We start from the raw sequence: 23,186 nt of genomic DNA on the forward strand, positions 1-23,186 counted from the left end.
CAGTAAGTCACGACAATATTCCAGGAAACATTATTTTGATCACTGAACCAGTTATACAAACTGATAAGAAAACATTTTGATGCCTTTAACAATCCTTCATCCTAATTACTTGGAAATCTTTAGCACTCATTAAATTGCAATCCCATTAATCACACAACCGTCTGGTCTAGATCTGCTAATTAGCTGTCAGTGAGGCAGTTTGTAGTGCGTGCGTGTGTGTGTGAGTGTGTGTGTGTGTGTGTGTGTGTGTGTAACAGGCAGCTCCTCATTCAAATGACTGTGTAAAAATTGCAGTCTCAGCAGTATGAATATTTCATGCTGTCCTTCACTCAACAGAAGCTGCTGATCCTCTGACCGGTTAAAACATTGGTCCGTTTCTGCAGAGATAGAAACAGCATCTGCTCTGACAACCTGTCTGTCACTTTTTGAGGTTTCAGCCAGCTCTTCTCCCCCTTACAACCTCTAGTTAGCTATAACAACCTGAGTTTCAACATGCAGCCACAATGCACACAATTTTGGCAAAATACTTACATCAGTTTTTACCCCCATATTATATTTGGGTTTTAAAATTCAGCTAAGACATCGTCTTGTAAAGCCCCTGCATATCATTCAGTTTTATCAGAATCTCTGAGAAACACTTACATTATATTCATGACAGTACATCCACCCAAGATTAGACAAACTTTGTATGACATACAGTATAAATGTTAATAATGACAGAACACTGGCCACTCCTGGATCGTGTATATCCTGTAATATGAAGTTTAGACATGCATCTGCAACATTATGCAGTCGTGCTGCAGGATACTTTTTCACTACAACCTGATTATATCATTCTGCGTGTACATGAGTGCTAACTTCTTGTCTCTTTCAAAGTCTTTAAACTGTTACTTAGTGCCCTCATGTGGCCATTTGGCTGCAACGCAGCTGCACAGAGTGAGTTGTGTTAGAATTTTGGTGGATTTCACTTATCTCAGCTTTAAGGGCCACTGAAATGGACAATAAACATCTCAAGTTGAAAATAACAAAAAAAAAAAAAAACAGAAATAAAATAATAATTCATAAAACAGATGATAAAGTATGTTGATAGAGTCATCAGCTCCAAACCATTATTGTCCTTATTTCCAGATATTATTTTTCTTATACTGTATCTCACAGTTCTGTGGCAACACCAGAGGGTCTGAGTAAAAGCCAGGCTTTTAATGTGAACTTAAAGATAATCATTTAAATAGATTATATAAAAATAGATCTACATAAATCAACACTAATGCCCCTGGTTTTACTGTTGTGATTGCAGCTGAGTCCCCCTAAAGGATCTTTGCTGTGTATTTTCTCAGATTAAAGTGTTCATGTTCACTTACTGTACAGTACAGTACGTATGCAGTGGCGGTAAATGAAGTTTCCTGCAATAAGTATATCCTAAAACATGACAACAAAGTTGAATCATCATCTGCCTGACAGCCTCACAGTATGAAATATAACCTCAGTCATTAACTGATCATCTACTCTTAGCCAAAAACCTGCATCTCTGTAGTAACTGTGCAGCCTGCAAAAACTTCAATCAACCATCATTTAATAATATCCATCAATGAATGTTTCATGGAATCTGCACTTTCTACTATTCACTAACTGATCTCGGATCTAAAAAAACAAAAACAAACAAAAAAAAAAAAACACTAACCCACCATTGCTTATATCCTATACAGAGAGTGTAACTCATTCTTATATTCTGACAGATTAGTCAGTATATCTACATATAATAAACACAATGTTACTTTAATTAAGCCCTTTGAAGGAATAATCCTAAAGGATAAATAACTCACAGACTCTGGTGGTTTATGGAATTAAGGGAAATAAAATATTCATGGGTTATATTTTCGCTGTTTAAGATCATTGAGAGTCTAATCTTCCAAGGAGATGGAGGCAGCTGAGTACTGATCAAATATACAGGAAGTTACCTTGTATAAACCTACGTCTGCGCTGCTATTTATTCTGTGTAAATCGTTCCACTTTTGCTCTTTGTTATTTGCTTCACTCATCAAGTACAGGAACATTACTCGTTATTTAAGGAAAAGGCTTTCAGTAGGAAACTTAATTGTGAGTTCACTGCTCGATGATGGAGGCAAATGAGATTAATTAGGCTCAGGTCTTAACAATAAAAGATGTTGTTTGTTACAAACAAGGTCATTAAGCAGCACGCTCTGGAGATGGCATAAATGGGTCTCATTAGAAAAGCACCAGGAGTTAAAGAGGCAGGAATATGTCTGACGATAAACGCAGCATCAGGGAATATGAGAGGATTTTATCTTCTAAAGTTTCATTAAACTATTGTGTGATCAAGATTTTGGTGATAGTTTTGAGGTCCAAGGTGAGCAGTATATGTATAAAAATATGGTATATGTATATACTATGTTACAACAATTTCCCTGAGGTTTATACCAAAGGGATCAATAAAGTTCTGCTCTGTTCTATTCTATTCTATTCTATTCTATTCTATATTTTAAAAAGTAGATCTTTGGTAGAATGCACCAAGGGTTATGTTTATATTTGCGATTATTTTTTTAAAGGTAGAACACTTAGTGCTATTCACAATAAATGATAATCACTTCACACGATTTTATGAGTAAATTTTTTACATTTTTTTTAAACAGGAACTATTTGGTGACAGCAAGATGCACAAATTGTAGCTCAAAACCAGCCATCGACTCTGTTTTAGAGAGTACCATCAGTGAGTCTGCCTCATGATAAAAATAACTTTCTGTGCTGTGATCTAATTTTTCAAATAAACCCAAAATGTATGAAAACAGAGATTAATTCATAAGAAAGTTGCATTCAATCCAGCTGAACATGAGTCACAATTCCATTGCAGATAAAACTGGAGCACGGAGAGCAGTGGTAAAATGTAACTAGTTTACTAGTTTTCATGGCACTCTCCAATTCTATTCTACACCATCTCAGAGGATGACAGTGTACATTTTACTTCACAACATTTATCTGTCAGCTTTAGTTACTAGTGAGTTTACAAATGAAGATTTCTACAGATAAAAACATATGAGGGCGCCACTATAGCTCACCTGGTTGAGCGGGCGACCCATGAACAGGACTTCCAGTACACAATATATCTGGCTTTATTAGGACGGCTTCACAGGAATACTAGAATTACAGGATTTAAGCATCAGTATTAAGAGCTACCTCGACATCAAGCTGTGTGGCTGCTCAAGTCGCCAAAAATATTCCCATTTGGCTATTTTGGTTATCTTATTTGTCACTGCACTTCAAGAATATTTTAGTTTTTAAGAACACAGTAGCAGTCGCTACACAACAGACACCACAAAGACAGTATTGCAAGCACTTTGAGAAGAGTTTGAAATGTAGGTCAGGAGTGTGGTGAAGCTACAGATGACTGACACCAGCGCTGACTGTCATCACCCCAGAGAAAGTTAATTATATTTTGAGTTTTGCACTTCAATCTCATTCACGGTCTCTGTAGTGAGGGCGAAAGTGCTCATTTTGAATCCATTACCTTGCAGTGAACAGAATCATAAATCAAAGTCAGGATTAGAGAGATGTAGACCAGGCAGTTTTAGCTGTCATAAATCTGCTAGTTTGCAGCAGGAAATGCTAAAAAGTTCTCTGTAAAACGTGATTCTTGATATTGATTATATTTTGACAATGAGTACATGTCTTTTCTTTTTTTAAATCCTCCCCTCTGGCCTCCCATATCGCTGTCCGTGGTCCTGAAACATCTATATCTGCTTTTAGACCGCTCCTCTCTCCCAATAACGATTCAAGGAGGTCTTTCTGCATCAGTAGTCTGCTATAATCATCTATTTTTACCCACTAACCTACATAAATCAAAGCCCAGTCCAGCCTCATGAGTTCGCTCCTGCTGCAAATCATCAAGGATTTGTCTTGAGTTTGTTGCCTTACAAATTAGCCAAGGTCAGCGTCCTCGTCAAACAAGAATTGACCTGAATGTGAAAAGGAACATTAAACAGACAATAATTAAATCAGTATTTACTACTGTGCCTTGGATGCACATGCATTTAGCTAGTACTGGCAGTCTCTCTTGCAACTGGAATTTAGATTCATTTTATCATTAGTAAGGACACGATGACACAAAGCAAAAGAGTTCCTCTTTATTTCCTAAGAGTCTCTCTAATGAGTCCCAGTTGTGATGGTTTCACTGGGGAAAGGTGCTTAAAAACCTTTCCCTGTAAACAAACAGTGTTCCGCTCTTGAACCTTTGGACTAATTAATCTCTTCCCATGTTCATTAGTGGTGCAAGGGAACATGGGGATGCACATATTTTAAAAATAAATTACAGTTTTAGGTAAAGCTGACAAAGTTACAAACCATCCAGTAACCAAGAATACTGTAAAACCTCGTAATAAGAAGGCTTAATGTCCCAGTTCCCTGTAAATAGTTACAGCTAATGTGTATTCAGCCTTCTCATGCTGCAGCAAACCTGAGGTGACTTTTTTTTTTTACTCTTTGGAACTACTATTAAATGAAAACTCTTGTTATCAAACTTTGCTTGGCTCTGACCAAAAAAAGAGCAGTTTTAACAGAGTAAACTGTTTTCTTTTCTAGCTTCTAGCTTTACTGTAAGTTGTTTTTTTCTGACTTGGCGACTGATGGTTTGTATCCTGCAGTGCACAGTAACAGCGAGCACAGCTCTTATCTGTTCTGTTCTCGTGGATCCTGCTGCGCTCCTGGCAGAGCCTTATCAACTAATTTTTTAATTGTTCCTATTTTCAAACCCTTCTCAGTCCTCCAACGCTCACTCCTCCTTCTCACAGCAGTCTGTCCCTGTTCTGATTTTTAGACTCTTGCACTAATGCATTAAAAGCTTTCAAGAATTTATGAGCATGTAGAGCTTCCAGACGGAAAGTAAATCCCACCTGGATTGTTTTTTGTGCTCGACAATCACTGTCACCATGAGTCTTTTTTTTTTTTCTTTTTTTTTTTTTTTAACAATTTTGTTGTTTTCGGGAGATTTCTGAAAGCTCGCAGACACCTGAAGCAGCTTGACTGATTGTGGTTACTAACAGCCTTCAATATATTCAGGGTGTTTAGAAGCAATTTTAATTGTCTCCTACTTCAAACAAGTAACTTCTAGATGTCTTGTGAGCTCTCAGCCCACTTTCTAATGAATTACATTTAACTCTATAGCACAGCATATCATTTGTGTTCCTTGCCAACGCAGCAAGTAACTGCGAATACAATCTAAAGTTTGGCACCTATTGTTTGTCTACTAATTACAAAAAGGTGACTTGAGAAAGGGTGTCCGCGGGTGCAGCAGCAGAGATTGCAGGCCTATCTCCTATAGCTCTTCAGAGAGGAGGTAGCTATTAGACAATTAGGGGGTTTACTTGAGCTTTTCAAGAACACTAGTGACTCATTAATATCACTGAGCATCCCTTCCCATTACACTCCAGTTTTAATTGCAAGAGTGCAAAACCTCCTAATGGTTGCAGATGAGATTAATTAGGCTTAAGCTTGAACAGTAAAAGCTTTGTTTGTTGCAGGCAAGGTCATTAACCAGCAGCCTTTGGTAACGACATCACAAATAGGACTCATTAGCAGGGTTCCCAGGAGTCAAAGAGGCAGGAGAGGATCATTTTGTCTGGGGTCACAGAGTCCTGCTTGGTGACAAAAAAGCCCCCTTTGGGAACCCTGTTTACTGTCAATGTCATCACATTTTGTTGTTGAGTCTCTTCGTACACGGCAAGTTTATATGAAGTGTCAAAGGTTTTTGATGAGATTTGCAAAATAATGTGTGTGTGTGAGAGAGAGAACAGGCTTATTTAACTGTGCATACTATCACTGAGCTCTAATTGTTTCTCATTACTAATCACTATGCAGTCACTGTCGATTAGTATTGTATTTCTATCAGTCACGGCTGAAGATGGCAGACCAAGGTGCATGAGTATGCGAGCCTGCTGTTGTGACAGCAAAATCTCGCTTCTGACCATCTGCTGATGCGTAGCAGTGCAGCTTATTGTGTTTCAAAATTGAATTACTTTATTATTGTCAAATAAAATAAGAACATAAGTTGTTACTTCAGAAGAGGTGCTCTTGGAGAAAAGCTGGCAGTGCAGAAGGGCTACAGTTTTAAATCCATTACTCTCCAAATGTGAATGAGCAACACTATAAATACAGGTAAGAATAATTAGTCAGACAGCAAAAGGTTGCTTTGTTTTGAGGAGAGTCATTAGTGTCACACAGTCTTTTGGTTTGATTAATACACCCTCTGAGAAGATGAAGTATTGGGCAAATCACCATATTTTGTTTTATTTACTGTCTTCAAACATCCCAAGTCAAGTAAAGATTCCTTCACATTTTTCAAGGATTACCACATTGTCTTCTTTCTAGTCAGGATAGGTAAATGAAGTCTAGACAAGCTGCACCTCTCCTTACATAAGACAACTCTAAGTTACTGACTAATCAAAAGGTTTCTGACGCTCATTCAAAGACGCTATGAGTTTAACTGTGTGTGTGAGCTGAAGACAAGGTGGTGACGAGTCAAGTACAAAACTGTTCCACATACTCCAAAGTCTTAATGAGTTATGTGTGGAGTGAGTATACCTGTGACTGTGCTGTCTCACTTAAGCTGTTCTTCTAACCAAGACAGGAAAATCTAATCTTGTCTCGGTGTCCTCAGAGAGTGTCAGCAACAAACCCACAACTGTAAATGATGTCTATTTGTTTAGGATTTTGTATTAAGGGTTTTATTAAGTCTGTGATTTTGCTCCAAAACACTTTTTGTCAAATTGAGCAAATACGGGAAACTGTGATTGAACTCCATATTTTACTGTTGATATTCACATTTACTACTTCTATTATTCTGTACTCTACATATAACTATGTGCTGCTTAATTGGAGGTTTTCCCTCTAATTCATTTCCAGTTTGTCCTCAGAGCTCAGCTTGATCAGAGACCCCAGTTTCAAGGAGGAAAAAAGGAAGATAAAGCCACACAAATAATTCTGCCTTGTAAGTGAACAAAGCTTATCAACAATTAGGCAAAACCCAGAGAGACTGAGCCGGCACCCTGTCATCTCCTGCTGGGAGGTTTATGACAGACAAACGTTCCTGTATGATGGAATGTGACTTCATACCTTTTGCTTTTCTCCTAAGAGTGCATGAGTCCTGCAGGCATACGCATGGTTTATTGCAGCAAATAACTCTGAAGGATACTTAGTCTTTATGAACTCACTTTTTAAAGAACTTCCAACACAAAAACAAGGTGGCTTGGATTGATGCACACAATGCTATTCCAGTGTTCACTTATGTGCCTTATACATTCGTATTGTACTTGTGTACAGGTGTAATCCTGTCTTCAAAATTCAAAACGCAAAAGGAAAAGTTGTCACCACTCCCAGATCAACTAGAGGTGTCTTAATACATCAACTTCACTGCTCTCATCTCAGTAAAATTCTAAAATACAGATGTTATCTGATGGAATGTTTTAAAAATGGTGACATATGACGACGATTGATTGATGATACTATGAGTTAACAATAATAATATATGTATTTACATAGCACCTTATGAAGTGCTTTACAAACTGCTTTGACAGACACAGCAATAGCTTGGTACCCAGAAGGAAAAAGCAAGGTGCACAAAGCAAAGTAAAAATGAGGGGAAATACATTAAGCTAAAACAAGATGACAAAAGATGAAAAAATATATGTACTAAATGCAATGTGTCAGCATATAGAAAGACAAATAAAATTCAAAAGATATAAAAGGTCTGACATCACATAAAAGCAAGACTATAAAAATGGGGTGTCAGAAGTGGGTTAAAAGAAGTTTCTGTGAGTCTTATCTCCTCAGGCAGGTCGTTCTAACGCTGAGGGGCTCTGAGGGAAAAAGCTTGGTCACCTTTAAGCATTTAAGCCTCAACTTTTGAACAGTCAGAAGAGCCTTACCTGAGGATCTAAAGCTGTAAGCTGGCTCATACGGGGTCAACATTTCTGCTGTGTAGCCTTTTGCCAGACCCAGATGACCTTTATAAGTGATCAGAGAACATCAAACCAACACAGAGAGAAGCCAGGAGTGGTGTGGTGTGATGTCATCTGCTAAAACCAGTAAATATGTGTGTATGTGAAGAGTTATGAGGTGAAGGAGAATCATGAAACAATAATTAAATGCTTGTTTTGTGTCCAAGATAAGTTGGAAGACAACACATCACTCGCATTATTCTCAGCATGATTGAGATATTCCTTTTTATGGACAACTTTGTTCTATTCAACCTTGGTACAAATATTTTCCAACCATAGTTTTACAACGATATGCACTCGCTATACTTGCCTATGACCAGTTAAGCATCAAAACACACTCAACAAACTACGAATCGTGTCTTATATTATCAGCATGACTTGGGTTTTCATTCTGAGCAGATTAGTCTATGGTACAGCAATCATTATTGAACTATCTGTTTGTAGTTCTGCCAAAGTTTTCAGCTATTTCTGTGACTGGGCTCCTGTGTTTAGATCTGCCCGTCATGATTACAGCCTGCTGGCCTCCATTACTTTCATTGTCTTATGCCAGTACCCTGGTGACTGTGTTGAAAATGAAATCAGTAAGACGTAGGATGAAAGCTCTTGCAATCTGTATGGAGCACCTCATCATTGTTTCTGTATTTTATTTTCCTATACAATTACAATACAAATTGTCTTTTTCCAATTCAGTAGCATTTGAAAAGGTAGTATGAGGCCACTTGGTGTAATTTGAATGAAATCTCAGCTTAACAGAAACACTGAATGAAACACAACAAGCATCTCCCTCCCCTTTTAATTGTTTTTATTCCTAATAGATGCAACTGAAATTCATTTATCTGAAGTTTGTACGGTAAAAGGTTTGTTTGCTAAACTCCATTAACTGAAATTCTCTGGAGATCACAGCATAAAGTGGGCTTACTGGAATAATTTTGTTTTGGCACACCATGGCCTGTATAACATCTCAACTGTGTTTTTGCCCCTCTGTTCATCTCACCCCCTCTTGGAAGATTCCTGCATGCATGAACTATGATTTGCCTGTCCAGAAATGAGTTTTAATAGCTCAGTTTGATCTGTTAGAGCATTCAATCAAACAAGATATTGTTTGAGTTAGGGTTGGCTATACGGTCACCATTTTCTTTAAAGTTTATTTTTCTAAGTAAGACATACACACATCATATAGCACAAATTGTCTAAATTGTTATCTGAAATGATACTATATATATATATATTATTTTATTTTATTTATTTTTATTTTTTTGGTGCAGTTTAACACAGTTCCAAAACATAGTACGAAACTGTTGCTGTGCATAGAGAGTTATTCCTTATTTTCAACTGTAGTTAGGCCTTAACACACCCAAAACAAATATACATCCTTATCAGCAAAGCACGATGCATTACAGACATGGAAGTGAAAAAATACTGTTGGTTATTTTTCAGTTTGTAAATGTTAACAACTTGATGAATTAAAAACAGACAAGGAAATATTTCAAATGTGTTATTGACCTTAATAATATATTGACTGACAGGCAGCCTCCAGGTTATTGTCTTACTGACCTGATTTTTAATAGTAGCAGTTGTCTCAGTGTGTAGCGGAACTAACGTCGACGGAACTATTTTACGGCGACACGTTGGTCCTTCGCTCAAATGTATCCTCCATGTGACATTTGCGGTGTTATGTGTGTTGCTGCTTATGAAAACTTAAAACTCATGCAGGGTATGAAAACTTCATTTAAGTGCCTCGACGGAAAAATTCTCAGGACAATAAACAAGTAAGAACGAGACAGAGTTATACAAATAACTTTCAGCCGCTTCCTCGGTCATATTAGCTAACGTGTGTAACATTAGTTAACGTCGAGGATTGCATGTTTGTTTCCGTGTCACGTAACCACAGTATAGTGTAACGACGGTGCAGCCAAATGATCGCGATGTCCTAAGCTGATGAGTGATAGTGATATCAGAAATATAAAAAAATAAATGCACGGTCGAGGTGGAGCTCATTTTAACTTCATTCACCATCATATTTGTAAGATCATCCTATGCTTTGTATTTAAACTGCAATCTGTCAAGTTGGAAGAAACTGCCCTGAGCAACAATAGCAATATTCAAATTATCTTCTTTCTTTTCAGAGCAAAAGTGCTTTGAAGACGGTTGCATTTAGCCAGTTCTGCAGGAAAAACATTGTAAGCTGTTGAACTAGTGTCGAATTCTCGTCCTTTGATTTAAACCCTAGTCAGCTGAGGCTTTAAAGGACAATGATCCGATAAGGTGACCAGAACACAGACACACCTTTGACCACGACTCTAAAAGGCCACCTTAAAATCCAGCTTTAATTCATATTACTACAGTCGGCATGCTGGATGCTGGTATGTCAGCTAAGGCCAAAGTCAGGAACTTGAACGACCAGAGCTCAACCATTTGTTGTCTGAAGCAGCTGTGGTAAAACGTGTCCGACATTGTGATCCTGTCCCCAGAAATGCCTGCAAGCCTTTTCAGGAATAGTAGTGCAACAGTCATGTCTGCACTGACAACTCTTATGCGTGATAAATGTGTGGCACTGGGTACTTTCTGGTCTTTCACTTTTGATCTGCTCCTTATAATTTCCAAGATAGTTCCATTCTGTTGTACAAATGCCTTGTGTGGAAACAACAGACACCTTTTCCCTTGTGTTAAAAAGAATCAGTAGAACCTGATGAGTTATTACATGTTGTATTTTTGTTCAGGATATGTAGCAGTTGTAGAGTAAGTTTCTTTTACTAAAATGTAGTGTAAAGTTGCAATAAAATCTAAATTGAATAAGAAAATCAAGCTACACTTCAGAGGTGTCATTGCTAAGAGGCCTGAATAGCATGTGCTTGCTCCTAAAACTGTTCTATCACTTTCTTGTGATGTCCTCAGCACCGTGTATTGACATAGGATGGCATCCCCTTCACCCCATGATCGCAGCCGTAGTGACGATGAGGATGACCCCGTTGAGCAGATGATATCCCGCACTGGCTGCGCTGAGCTACACTATGCTGTGCAGGAGTGCATGGCTGAACACCAGGACTGGCGGGTCTGCCAGAAACAGGTCCAGACTTTCAAAGACTGCATGATGAGTTTCCAAAAAGCTCGGAAAGAACAGCTGATGAAGCAGCGATCAACCTCCACCGAGTCTACGCCGAGCTGAACTCACAAAACCACAAACGCACAAAGTGGGCTGAGGTCAGGACCTGACTGACTCATTTAAAGTGAAGAGACTGAACCTTATTTAATTGTTGTACTGAAAGTGAAGGACGAGTACATTTAATCCGGACTTGGACTTTAAAGTGTTTGGTGGAGAACTGATAACTGTGATTTATTAGTCAATATAAACTTATTAAAGACTTTGCCTACCAAACATTGTTGTTATTTTGCAATTTGTTCATCAAAGAGCACTGGGAAGTTAATTTTTCAATAGTAAAATGTTTTCAGTAAATGTTTGGTCACTACTGTATTCCTCAAAAAAACCAAACTGATCCTTCTGTTGACAGATGCGTCACAGAAGCACAGAATACTTCAGCCTGAAATCAAACCACATCTCTGCAAAAACTTTTACAGATCAGTTAAAAATATATTTAAGATTCTGATCTTTTACTACAAGCAAAAGCAGATCACATATGTCAGGAATCTTAGTTGATTTCATTTCAGGGTTTAGGGTGCATAAACATACTGTCCAGGCAAAAAATACACATACTTCTTTTATGAAAACACAGTAAAGTCTATGTGAGCTACAATGCAGGAAATCAAAACAATGAGTGACTGAGCAACAGAAACTGAAGACTGCAAACAGCTTGTCCTCTCAAGCTTTTACGACTTGACTCATTTGTGCAGCTGTGTGACTAACACAACTAAAGAATTCACAGCCATTTGAGTATCGTACACTTCCACCTGCTTTCCACCTCATTACGTCTTTGTTTTTATCCTTAATTGGTCCGAAGTGCAAACCGTAAATAGTTTGTTTGTCAAATTTACTGTCATTATTCACAATTCTCTGGTGATTTCATTACAAATTGGGCCCATAAGAACCATTTTGACTGTGCTCACTATGGCCTGTTTAATGATAAATGCTTCTCTCGGGACCACTATGCAACAGATGAGTCGCCGTAATGCACTGTTTAGTTACTTCTGAGTACACAAATTTCACATGACTGTGTTAGAAAAGTAAACTTATATAAGAAACCTGATTACACAGTAACAATTAACATTAACACCCCATTGCTGTCCGAATTAATCAGTTATTAAACTGGGGATGTTCCTGATTTTTTTTCCCCAATCACAAACAGTCATTCTTATCAGGTTGACCAATATAATGTTCTTGGGCTGGACTCTTTCTGTAATGTTTGAGTGTTTCATACAAACTCAAGACTCAGACTTGCACATTTGTCGGCCAATTATTCATAACAAGTAACTTACACAAGACAAGGTAATGAGCATTAGTGGCGTTTACCTCAGACCATTGAAGAGGTAAGAACTATAGACATGGCTGATAATGCAAGTATGCCATAATGCAGTTCTTTAATACTGGTGCAATTCAAAAATTGTTTAAACTGTTGGCTTTACCATAGTTGATTTAGGCTGAGTACTAGCCAATCTATGAAGGTCTTTGCCTACAGACACATTTAGCAACAGTATGTCTCTGTCATGACCTATTTTGCAGTTTTATTTGATTCTAAAAAGATTACATATTTCCCTGCCTTCAGGAGGACTGATTGGATGATCAAAGTGGGTACAGGGTACAGCCCTGCTCTCCACGGACCAAATTAAAAGGCTTTTACTTTTAAGTTTCAAAAGGAAGGACTATCTCTGGAGATCAATGAGACACATATATTTTCCACTCTCTGTCAGACACGTCTGCAATCTTCGGATGGCGAGAGCATCACACGAGTTGCTGTGATTAAAGGTAATCAGGTATGCTTCAATTATGTATGCTTGAACTTACTGAGAATGCATCTTAAACACTGTTCTGTTTGAATGTAATGATTATAATGGCGTGAATATGATGCACATGCAGGCTGTGTGTGATGTTATTTCCCTCTTTGTCAGACTGGAGAGCTATTATGCAGAAGCCGTCCACCAACAGAGGCTGTTGAGATCAACTATGTCTTTTCTCAGGGCTCTTTTAAATGACACTGTCATCATTCATCCTCCAGGTTTCTATATCATTGGATTTCAGAATTTTCCTTCCATTAGTTTCTATTTCATCTTTCTCGCATTTGTTTATGCGGTTACAGTGCTGTTTAACAGTGTGGTGATCTGTGTCATTGCCTTTAATCATTGTTTACACACGCCAAAATTTCTGGCTGTTCTCAACCTTGCAGTGATTGATGTAATACTAAACACATGTACTATTCCCAGCATGATAAAGGTATTCCTTGTTAAGGATAACTTTATTCCGTTCAACCTATGTTTGGTACAAATGTTTATCTACTATGCTTTTGCGACTTTGGAGTCATATGCACTTGCCATTCTTGCTTATGACCGGCTTATCGCAATATGTTTTCCTCTGCGTCAGAACTCAATCAACACATTCGGGAGAATGTGTTGCATTGTCAGCATATCGTGGTCTTTTGCTCTGGGAGTCGTTGCGTTTTCAATAGGTATAATGACTCAACTGTCTTTTTGCAACTCTGTCAGAGTGTTCAGCTACTTCTGTGACTATGCTCCTGTGTTTCGACTCGCCTGTAATGATTACACAATGCAGTGGTGGGCAGCCTCTTTGAGTGCTATCATGCTCCTTATATTACCCTTTACTTTCATTCTTCTATCTTATGTCAGCATCTTGGTGACCGTGTTCAGGATGAAATCACTGGACAGTCGAGTGAAAACTTTAGCCACTTGTGTTGAGCATATTATTCTCGTTGCTGTATTTTACATACCTCTTCTTGTCATTTTCACAATTGGGTTTTATCTGAGAGCCATCAACCCAGACCAGCGTGTGCTCAGCCTGTCGCTGGCCTCTTGCATCCCACCCTGCATCAATCCTATTGTGTATTCTTTAAAAACCAAAGAGATCAAAATCAGAGTGCTGGCACCAATCAGGAAAAATCAAGTTGGTGTGCAACGAAAATGCTGCAGGATTCTAAAGTAATTCTTGTACAGTTAGTGAAACAGAGCAATAATTTAAGAAAGTCTGCACAGTGAACTAAGAGCCTGAAATGTGTGCTATGTTAACAATGTCTGGCAACAGAAATGGTGACCCCAAATGGGTTATCAGATTTGTACAACCATTAGAGCATCAGTTCGAAGAAAGGGAACAGAGTATTGTGCTGTAAAACACACAATCTGGATGCACAGTTTCAGCTCAGCCTTTGATTCAGTGTATTATGGGGCCAACAAAGACAGGTGAACACAGTGGGCTGACCTATTGTTTGTTTCTGTGTTGAGCAACTTATCCTTGTCGCTATATTTTGCATCATTTCCACGTTTGGCTTTTACGTGTGAGCCACTGACCTGGACCAGCATGTACAGAGCCTTCTGCTGGATTCTTGCATCCCTGCATCAGTCCTATTGTGTACACCTTAAAAACAAGAGACAGCAAAAACAGAGCCCTGCATTACTAGAAAAAACTAAATTGCCAAGCAACAGCATTAATTCTTAGCTCAAAAATGAAGGACATAAAGAGTGTGTAGTTGGTGTACGATGGTCATTGTTCTGCAAAGCCCAGGCTGTGCTTTTAACATGACCTTGCAGTGATGTGCTTTCGAGCTGTAGCCGTGTTCTTGCTTGCATTAAAGTGTGATAATCTAAAGCTGACAAATTGCTTTAAGCTGCTGAAAATCGTAAAAAACTTCACTTGTATAACACTGTCCTCAAATCTGTTCAAACTGGCACTTCTGTTAGGATTCATTTTATTGTGTAAAGCCTCTGACTTTTTATTTTACAGACCTTTATAATTGAACATACTTGAAGTGATCAATCTGCAGACATGCAACGTACATAACAGCAGAGCTTTTTAAAGTTCCAGTCCGGAACGGTTTGAACCAGAGAACTGTGCTGAGTGTTTATTTCATTGTGTTCACTGACATGTGACATATTTCCTGCATATTTGGTGCATTTGGGTGTGAAAAAAAGTGATACAACTTGTGATGATGCATAATGACCAATTAATACGATCAAATGAATGAACAGTTCATTTTCTGTACTGAATTTTAATAAATGTTATGTACTGTGTAACAATACAAGGAACTGTAATCTGCAATGCATTTTTAATACAAATAACACATTCCATCAAAATATTATAATTTTTTTTTTGTTTAAGTAAAAATATAAAGTGTATTTACTTTTATTTGACTAATAAAAAGCTGTCATTTGAAAACTAAAATTTTTCGGTTATTACCGACTCTTTTTTTTTTTTTTTTAACTTCTGCCTCCTTTTCTGTGTTAAACAACATATTTCTAACAACATCTAACCGAGATGAACATAAGTCACATGATTGTTGGAACAATTGACTCGTTAATGTTTTTAATATGAATATTGTAACAATCTTATTGGTTGGTATACTAGCTTAAAGATTATTATAATAAAAGTAACAGATAATATATTTAGATTTTTGTGTCCATAACAGAGGATATACATAGACTAAAGAACTGTAATATGATGAGTGTCTTCCCTCTAGTGGATAGATATGTACAGTGCCTGCATTATGAACAATGACTACGATTGTGTCTGAAAAATTAGCAACTGCAACAGCAATGGACTCACTTCATTAATTTCTGTATCAACAGAAAATTTCCACAGAGCCACTAAATGCTAACGTGAGACAGTCTACAGTCTACTACCATGCTGCTGAATTTATTGCCCTGTTTCACACGTGCTTTTGTCATCTGCCCAAATGCTTTCTCCAAGATCCCTCCAAGACAAAATTCTCCCAGGAAGATAAAACGAGGAGAAGCTGTAACTTCATTCTGAATAACATTATCCGAAAGGGACGTCATGTTTTGTTTACTAAAAAGCACAAGGTCTGACAGTGTACGCAACCAAAATCTTCTTGTTCTTGACACCAGATAAGAAAGTGGCAGGATAGCCTATTTTTACAGCCTTTTTACCACAAGAATTACCTCCTACCAAAACTGAATGTACATAAACATAGTGGACACTGTGACTCAGCAAGCCATTGTGCCTGTTGCAGCTGCTATTATGTAATTCTGTGGGATATGAGTACAAATGGTGCTTCTAGTCACGTCTGTAAATACTGTTTAAACTTATCCGTTCACCAACTCTTGAACTTCTGTTAAAACTCATGTTACACATACTGATCATGTCCTTCCCACCCTCTGAATGGGTTTCAAACAAAGTCAGTGCTATACAAACTGGTGGTGGTGCAGTTTTGCACCTTTCTGTGGGGAGTTTGTGTCTTCTCTGGCTTCCTCCCACAGTCCAGAGACATGTATGCGAGGTTAACTGGTGACTCTAAAAGTACGTCAATGTGATAATAGGTAGTTTTGGGTCATTAGCACAGTCTGCACACAATAATTGGAAGTAAGACAAAAAGGTAAGACAAGAAAAAACTGATCCTGACTTATAGTGTCACAACATACGCACCACATGCTATAGGTTGAGGGATAAACATTTTCTCTGTTTAATCAACACCTCTCCTGAAACAGTGCAAGCTTCACTAAGGCACAGTAGCATTTGTTATAGAGATGTTGCTATGGGATAGACTGGCGACCTGTCCACAGTGTCCTCTGCCTTCACCCTGAGTCAGCTGGCATAGGCTTCCAGCCCCTCCACAACCCTAAAGAGGAATAAGCGGTGTATAGATAACGGATGGATAGATGTTGCTATGGTATGCCCATGTTTCTTGCATGCAGTCTGTTTTGATTAAATAAATGTTATTCATGCTACTTTGTATGGTTAAACGACAACTTGTGTTTTGTGTGTGCACTAAAATTTAGACCTCAGAAGAGTTGATGAAGACGAGCTGATGATACAGTCTGATTAAAAAGATGTTTGTTTCCGACAACGCTCTTTACGGTACAGGATAACTTAAGTAAGGAAAGCATTCGTGGTTCCTTGTATGTATACTTTCAGGTTTATGAGTTCCAAATTTCCAACCACTGCAACTAACTAAAAATGTATTGGGGTTCAATTCAATTCCATTTTATTTACCTGTCAGCTTAAAGGTGATAACCTTATAAGTTTTAAACACAGAAAACCAATAAATTTAAGCATCCTCTGTATTCCCTCTGAACGTTAGGTTCTAAAATGTTTTCAAAACATGCTTGTATGTGATGAAATACTGTAAAGTAAAGATACTCTCAGAGGTTGTTTGATATTGTTGCATCAGGTCTACAGCTATAAAGTCATAGAGGCAGATGGTTTAATTCTTTTCCATTTTTAAATTCTATGTATAGCATTTCAAAGATGCATGGAGAAGGTATTGGAAGGCCTGAGGGATGAGTGTTGTTCCCCATACTTAGATGACATACTGTGTTATTCCACAAGCTTTGATGGTCACATACAAGTACAACGTGAGGTGTTTAGCCAAATGAGAGAACATGGCATCACATTGCGGTCAAAGAAATGTGAACTTTTCAAATAGCAAGTAAGGTGCATAGGTCGTGTTGTTTCAAAGGAAGAATTCCAAATAGATCCCAAGGGCTTAGAGGCAGTAATACAACTGAGAGAGAGAGAGAGCCCAAAACAACTGGGGAAGTAAGAGCTTTATTCGGGTTCTTAATAGGGATGCACGATATGGAAAATTTTTACCAATACCGATGACCGATAATTAACTGCTTCTCATGGCTGATACCGATAATCGATAAGTTCATATTTTTATATTTAATATAATCTTAAAATAATCTGCAGTTAGTGCACCCAGGAGAATAAAAACATTTAGGATGCAGTGATGAAACAAACTGATACTTTTGAAGCTCTGACCAGATTAAAACAGCAAAAAAACAGTACAGGTTATTCAAATGTTCCTTTATTTTTTGTGAAAATATCACAAACAGCTGAAAAAAATAACACACAGTGCATTTTCTCAATGAAAACAAATCAAAATAAAATCTCCTGTGATTGTTCACACAGGCTGTTTGGCCAGTTGCTATAAATGAAAATGAATACAGTATATCAAATGTACTGACATATCAAATCACAACTAAAGCAAAAAGGGCATCCCTCAAGAAAAGGGTGTCACAGAACTATGACTGGTTTTATCTGCAAATAACACCATGTGTCTCCTCGCATTTTATACAAAACAAAGAAATACAATCTTTAGTACATGAGGATGAGGTAGGTATAGTTTTTAAGTCAAATATTTCTTCAGATGAAATAAATGAAATGCATCGACATATGTCAACCTCAACTCCAAAAACACACAAAAATAGAAAATAAAGTGCATAAAGTCTCAACAAATCGCGTTTACAGAATTATTACTGCTTTAATTGCTGAGGGCACAGTAGAGATTTCTCTGAAATGTTAGTTTCAATAATAAATAAATACATTTTCCAATTTCAACTTCTTAACATTTTTTCACCTGTCACTTTGTTCAACGTCCTTTTGTCTTTTCTATTCATGTGAGGGCATCATTGGGAGATTTTTCTTGATAAAGAGTAGCATCTCTGCCTTCTCATATCTAATTCTGTTTCTTTTTTCATCAATAACCAGAAAATAAACGTTCACTGTTTATATTTGTGCAAGGGGCCGACAGGTATTTCTGTGCAAGTGAGGCAAGGCTCGGGAACCAGGATTTGTTGGTTCTCAAAGTATTCTATGGGGTTCTCGGATCTGGGAATCGGGGGCTTTGACAGATATTCTTTTATCGAAAGAAGATAAGAAACACAAACATTAAATATAATAAATAAAATAATTAATATGACTATGTTTGATCTATTTTTACAAGACACATTCGAAGCTTTATTTAAACAATAAATTCATTACCTGCCCTTCTGCTTGGCTTTGTGTCGGCTCATTTGTGACATCATAGTTTTCTTGAACGAGTTCTTCATACATTGCCAGCAAGGAAGCATTGTTGTTGTCATCTTCCTTGGACTTGGACTTTTTCATTTTTGGCTCATCCATATTTTTGAGTGGCTGATGCACCACTCACCTTGGCACGCAAATTTTCTATTGCTTCCCTTTTTGTTGCTTGGTTAAAATAGCAGTCCTTGTATCTGGAGTCGGCTTGCAATAGGGTGCTCTTAGAAGTTTTGATTCCATGATCTGTTACAACAGTCTTGTTTAACGTCTTGTTTGACGTTTTAGGGCTTCAATAGAGGGGATCACATCAGCTGCTGTAGCTGAGCTGATGTCTTTTGTCAGCTGTACACTTGTGTCTAAAACAGCAAACAAGTTTTCAATTAAAATCCATTGATATGCGCTTAGAAAAGCAGGTAACTCAAAATCTACTGCATAAGCTCCAAGGGCTCGTCTCTGCTCCAACAAACTTCTCAGCGTGTAATACGTGCTGTTCCATCTGGTTGGCACGTCTTGTTGAACACTTGTGTGTTTTGTGTGTCTGTAACTCTTTCAGACGAGAGGAAGCAAGTTGAGAGTGCTTGAAGTGGCCAACCATTTTCCTGCTAATCGAAACACAGTCTGTGATGCTTCTCTGGCTCAGCACAGCCTCGTTTACGGCGAGCTGTTAAGTGTGTGCCATACAGCCTAAGCTTGCAGGCCCACAGTCCTCCACAGCCTTGGTCATATTGTGTGCGTTATCCCTTAGCACAACATGCACTTTGTCTTTTGTTATACTCCACTTTTCGAGCATGCTTTCAAAATCTTGACACACCATTGTCGCTGTATGCGATCCAGAGCACTCCTGTGTGTGCAGTAAGGCTTTTTGCATGTGAAAATCTTTATCTAACCACTGAGCCATTAGGCTAAGCATACAGACCAAACTCACGTCAGATGTCCATATATCCGTGGTGAAACTTATGTTTAGTCCATTCTTGTCAGTCATATTATGAATGTGTCTGGCGACCAAATCATACAAGGCAGAGAGAGACACATCTGAGAAGAAGCAGCAGCGTTGGATGGTGTAACGCAGCTCCAAATGCGCGATTAACTTGCAAAAACCCAGATCCTCTACGACTGAAAAAGGCTGGTCAGCAAGCACAATGAATTCAATTATTCTGTCGTTTATGGCTTTAGCCTTTTCACTGTCTCTGACAAACTTTTTACAGTTGTCAAATGCCTGCTGAATGGGGACAACCACACTCCGTGTTGTTCTGGCCTTGGTGAAAGTAGCTGCTGCAGGGGCTTCATAGTGTTTTAAAATAGTTTCGCTGCGATAACAACTTTTCAGATGAGCTATAAGATTTGTTGTGTTAAAACTTGTCATGTTCTTCCCTCCTCTCAGAATCCTTGCTGAACACGTTTTACAAACAGCGATGCCCTTGTCATCCAATGCCACCGAGAAGAACATCCATACTGGTGAGGACATGCGAGCTCCTGTGTCCAGTCAGGTCAGTCAGGTATGCATACTTCGCACGCGGTAGATGATGTCGGGAGCGCAACGACCTGTTTAAAGGCGCAACACTACAACAAGCAATATTAGAAAACCTATTACATTATCGGTTCAATTTATCGAATTAAATCAATTTATCGGACCGATAAAAAGTTACTTAATTTTGCCCCATATCGACCAACAATTTATAGGGTCGATAATTATCGTGCATCCCTTGTTCTTAAGTTACTACGGCTCTTATATTCAGGACTTTGCAAGACTACCCAGACCTCTCTTTGAACTGGTACAGTGTCAGAAAGCCATTAAGACTACAAAAGGCAAGGTCCAAAACACAACTAGTGGTGTCATCGAAAACCCATTCAGTGGGCTCCAGAGCACAGTGCCATCATTTCCAGGTTTGTGGATGTCACCCCTTTTCTGTATAGTCAGAAAAAACAATCTAAATCTGAATCAATTTGGTCTTTCAGAAACACATCCTGTCCAAGTCTACACAACCCAGGGCTCAAATACTAGGATTGGTAAGGAGATTGGAAATGGTAACTCTGCTTAGAGAGAAAAGAAACCTCCAACCACAATAAGAGACTGACAATTACTTTAGTAGAAAGGCAGAACGTGTATTGTCAAGATGTTATCCATTCTCACTAAAAGACTTGATCCCAAAAAAAGAAATTGTTTCACAACACGGACATGACAGAAAAAAATGGAACAAAGAGAAAAAAGAAATCAGTTCCACCAGTTGAATGACCTCTGCTACCAATCATTTATCAGTTCTAATACTGTTCATTGGAGTTGTTTTAATTTCCTTTGCAGTTCTTCACACTGTCCATTTCAGTTTGTTGCACTCAGTTTTTTTGTGTGTGTCAGGCCTGACTCAAAAAAAATATGTAAAAGGGTCTGAGATCTCAGATGAAATAAAAAATATGCAAATCTTCCAAAGGAAATGGGAAATCCATTTTTTGTCCTACCACCCTCCTGGAAAACAGGAGGCCATCAGATTCCAGAACATCCTTTGCAGACTCTTCAGGCGGAATCCAGTCCATGGATAGCACTTCTCATTCTTCAAAATGATTCTATCAACAGAAAACCTGCACAAAACATGCAGAGGCATTACTCAATGTGCAAAATAAAATGTATAATCCACCTAAAATGAATTACCTGCATTTGGATTTCAAAATAATAAAGAATATCTTTAAGTCAGAAATGCTGTCTTGCTTCAAGTTGTCATAATTACTGAGCCATAACAACACTTTTTTTAAATCCCAAAAACAAAATAATAACACAACAAATAACCACTGGGCCAAATAAAAGTGCATATTAAACTTATACCAGGTTCACAACATCACTCCACACAGTGTGTTAGCTCACGTGCAGTGCACCTGCTAAAAAAAGACGTGTAGGTGTGCTAGCTTAGCTTTTCACTGCTACCACAGCTAGCTATTCATTTGCAGCTTAAAATAATCACTTCCCCACAAAAACAGCATATCCTGACTGGTTTTATAGTTTAAAGCGTACACTGATTCACACTATTTGTTCATGCATTTGAGGAACAGGCTGCTAAATGCATACATTTAACACTCACCAGGATATTCTTCAACAATATTCAACTCTCCTCGGCTTCACCCATCACAGGACTAGACCATATCACTTCACAGCTTACAAAAAGGACATTTTCAGTGATAAAACGGTGTTTTTTTCCTGAATCCTCTCCTCATCCGACTCTCAGAGAGGGTGAAAGAAAGTTTTTTCTCTCTCTGACCGGCGCTGCCTTATGCAGTGCTGCGGTGCATTCACAGTAAGTTGGAAAAAACAATACTTAGCGAAAAACTGCCATTTGCCGCACTGTGATGCATTCAAAGTACATAAAAGATTCACATTAACTAGAAAATGAAAATAAAATAAAAGTTTTAACAATAGAATAACACTGGGTTACATGGACATGCTAACCAGTGTTATCCTGACTGCAAGTCACCGTTTATTTAGCACACAGATGCCTCAAATGAGGGTCTTAGCAATGTACTTTACCAACAGCACGGAGGCCAACTGCGTGTTATAGGATATGGCTCCAGGGCACCTACTGTAGCAGAGAAAAATCATCACTTACACTCTAGAAAGTTGGAGTTTCTCGCCTTGAAGTGGGCGATTTGTGAGGGTCCTAGACTGTTTTCACTGTGCTTTTGGGATTTTATCGGTCTTTGTGTTTTGGTGGGTGTGCCTCTGTTTTCTGCAGGCTGGGCGGAGCCGATCAGGAGAGACACGCGCACGCTGGCGGCTGTGGCTCATCAGCCCATCAGCCGTGCCCTGCTTAAATACTGGCGTCTCACAGAAGACCCACGCCAGAGGATTGTGATACCTACCTCGGTGTACAGTCAGCCCCCGGTTTCCCTCGTCACGGCTCCCTCTCTGCACCGGGAGAAACCCCACGGACCAAGGCACTCTCTTCGTGCACCACCCTCGGGACCCCCCTTCTTCAGATCACGACACCGAAGACTCCACTCCCTCCTCCACGACTGACATCCCTGCACCAGACTTTGTTTCTGCCTCCTGGTGCCCATCACTCCACCACCTTCCCTAATAAATCCTGTTTTCCTTCAACCCTTCTCCCCGTCTCCCTTTTCGTTTGGGTCCACCCGCACAGTCACTGAGCACGAACCGTCACAGAATCCTCTGGCCAAAAAAATCATGGACCCAACGAACCCCGGCACCGTTGAGGAGGCTCTTAACGCCCAAGAAGAACTGCTTGGAAATCACGACC

The 23,186-nt window shown here is 38.7% G+C and overlaps 2 protein-coding genes across 2 annotated transcripts; both read left to right on the plus strand.

Annotated features, from left to right (window-relative positions):
- Window positions 1-9,637: 9,637 nt before the first annotated feature.
- coa4 (cytochrome c oxidase assembly factor 4 homolog) lies at window positions 9,638-11,382 on the plus strand. The gene is made up of 2 exons (XM_008277335.1): window positions 9,638-9,775; window positions 10,902-11,382. The coding sequence occupies exon 2, from the start codon at window positions 10,921-10,923 to the stop codon at window positions 11,170-11,172; it is 252 nt and encodes an 83-aa protein (XP_008275557.1). The 5' UTR covers window positions 9,638-9,775; window positions 10,902-10,920; the 3' UTR covers window positions 11,173-11,382.
- Window positions 11,383-12,503: 1,121 nt separating this feature from the next.
- LOC103354104 (olfactory receptor 8B12-like) lies at window positions 12,504-20,465 on the plus strand. The gene is made up of 5 exons (XM_008277375.1): window positions 12,504-12,519; window positions 13,175-13,472; window positions 13,938-14,046; window positions 14,792-14,859; window positions 20,327-20,465. The coding sequence occupies exons 1-5, from the start codon at window positions 12,504-12,506 to the stop codon at window positions 20,463-20,465; spliced, it is 630 nt and encodes a 209-aa protein (XP_008275597.1).
- The last annotated feature ends 2,721 nt before the right edge of the window (window positions 20,466-23,186 follow it).

Source organism: Stegastes partitus, unplaced genomic scaffold (assembly GCF_000690725.1).
Source record: "Stegastes partitus isolate 25-593 unplaced genomic scaffold, Stegastes_partitus-1.0.2 Scaffold96, whole genome shotgun sequence".
NCBI classification, from domain to species: Eukaryota; Metazoa; Chordata; class Actinopteri; family Pomacentridae; genus Stegastes; species Stegastes partitus.

Excerpts from the sequence above, each read along its gene's own strand:
- LOC103354104 (XM_008277375.1), top strand. Across the intron at positions 13,473-13,937 it reads TATGCTTTTGCGACTTTGGA|AGCCATCAACCCAGACCAGC; the intron begins GTCATATGCACT and ends GTTTTATCTGAG. Across the intron at positions 14,047-14,791 it reads CCAAAGAGATCAAAATCAGA|CTGCTGAAAATCGTAAAAAA; the intron begins GTGCTGGCACCA and ends AATTGCTTTAAG.
- coa4 (XM_008277335.1), top strand. The coding sequence starts at position 10,921 with ATGGCATCCCCTTCACCCCATGATCGCAGCCGTAGTGACGATGAGGAT.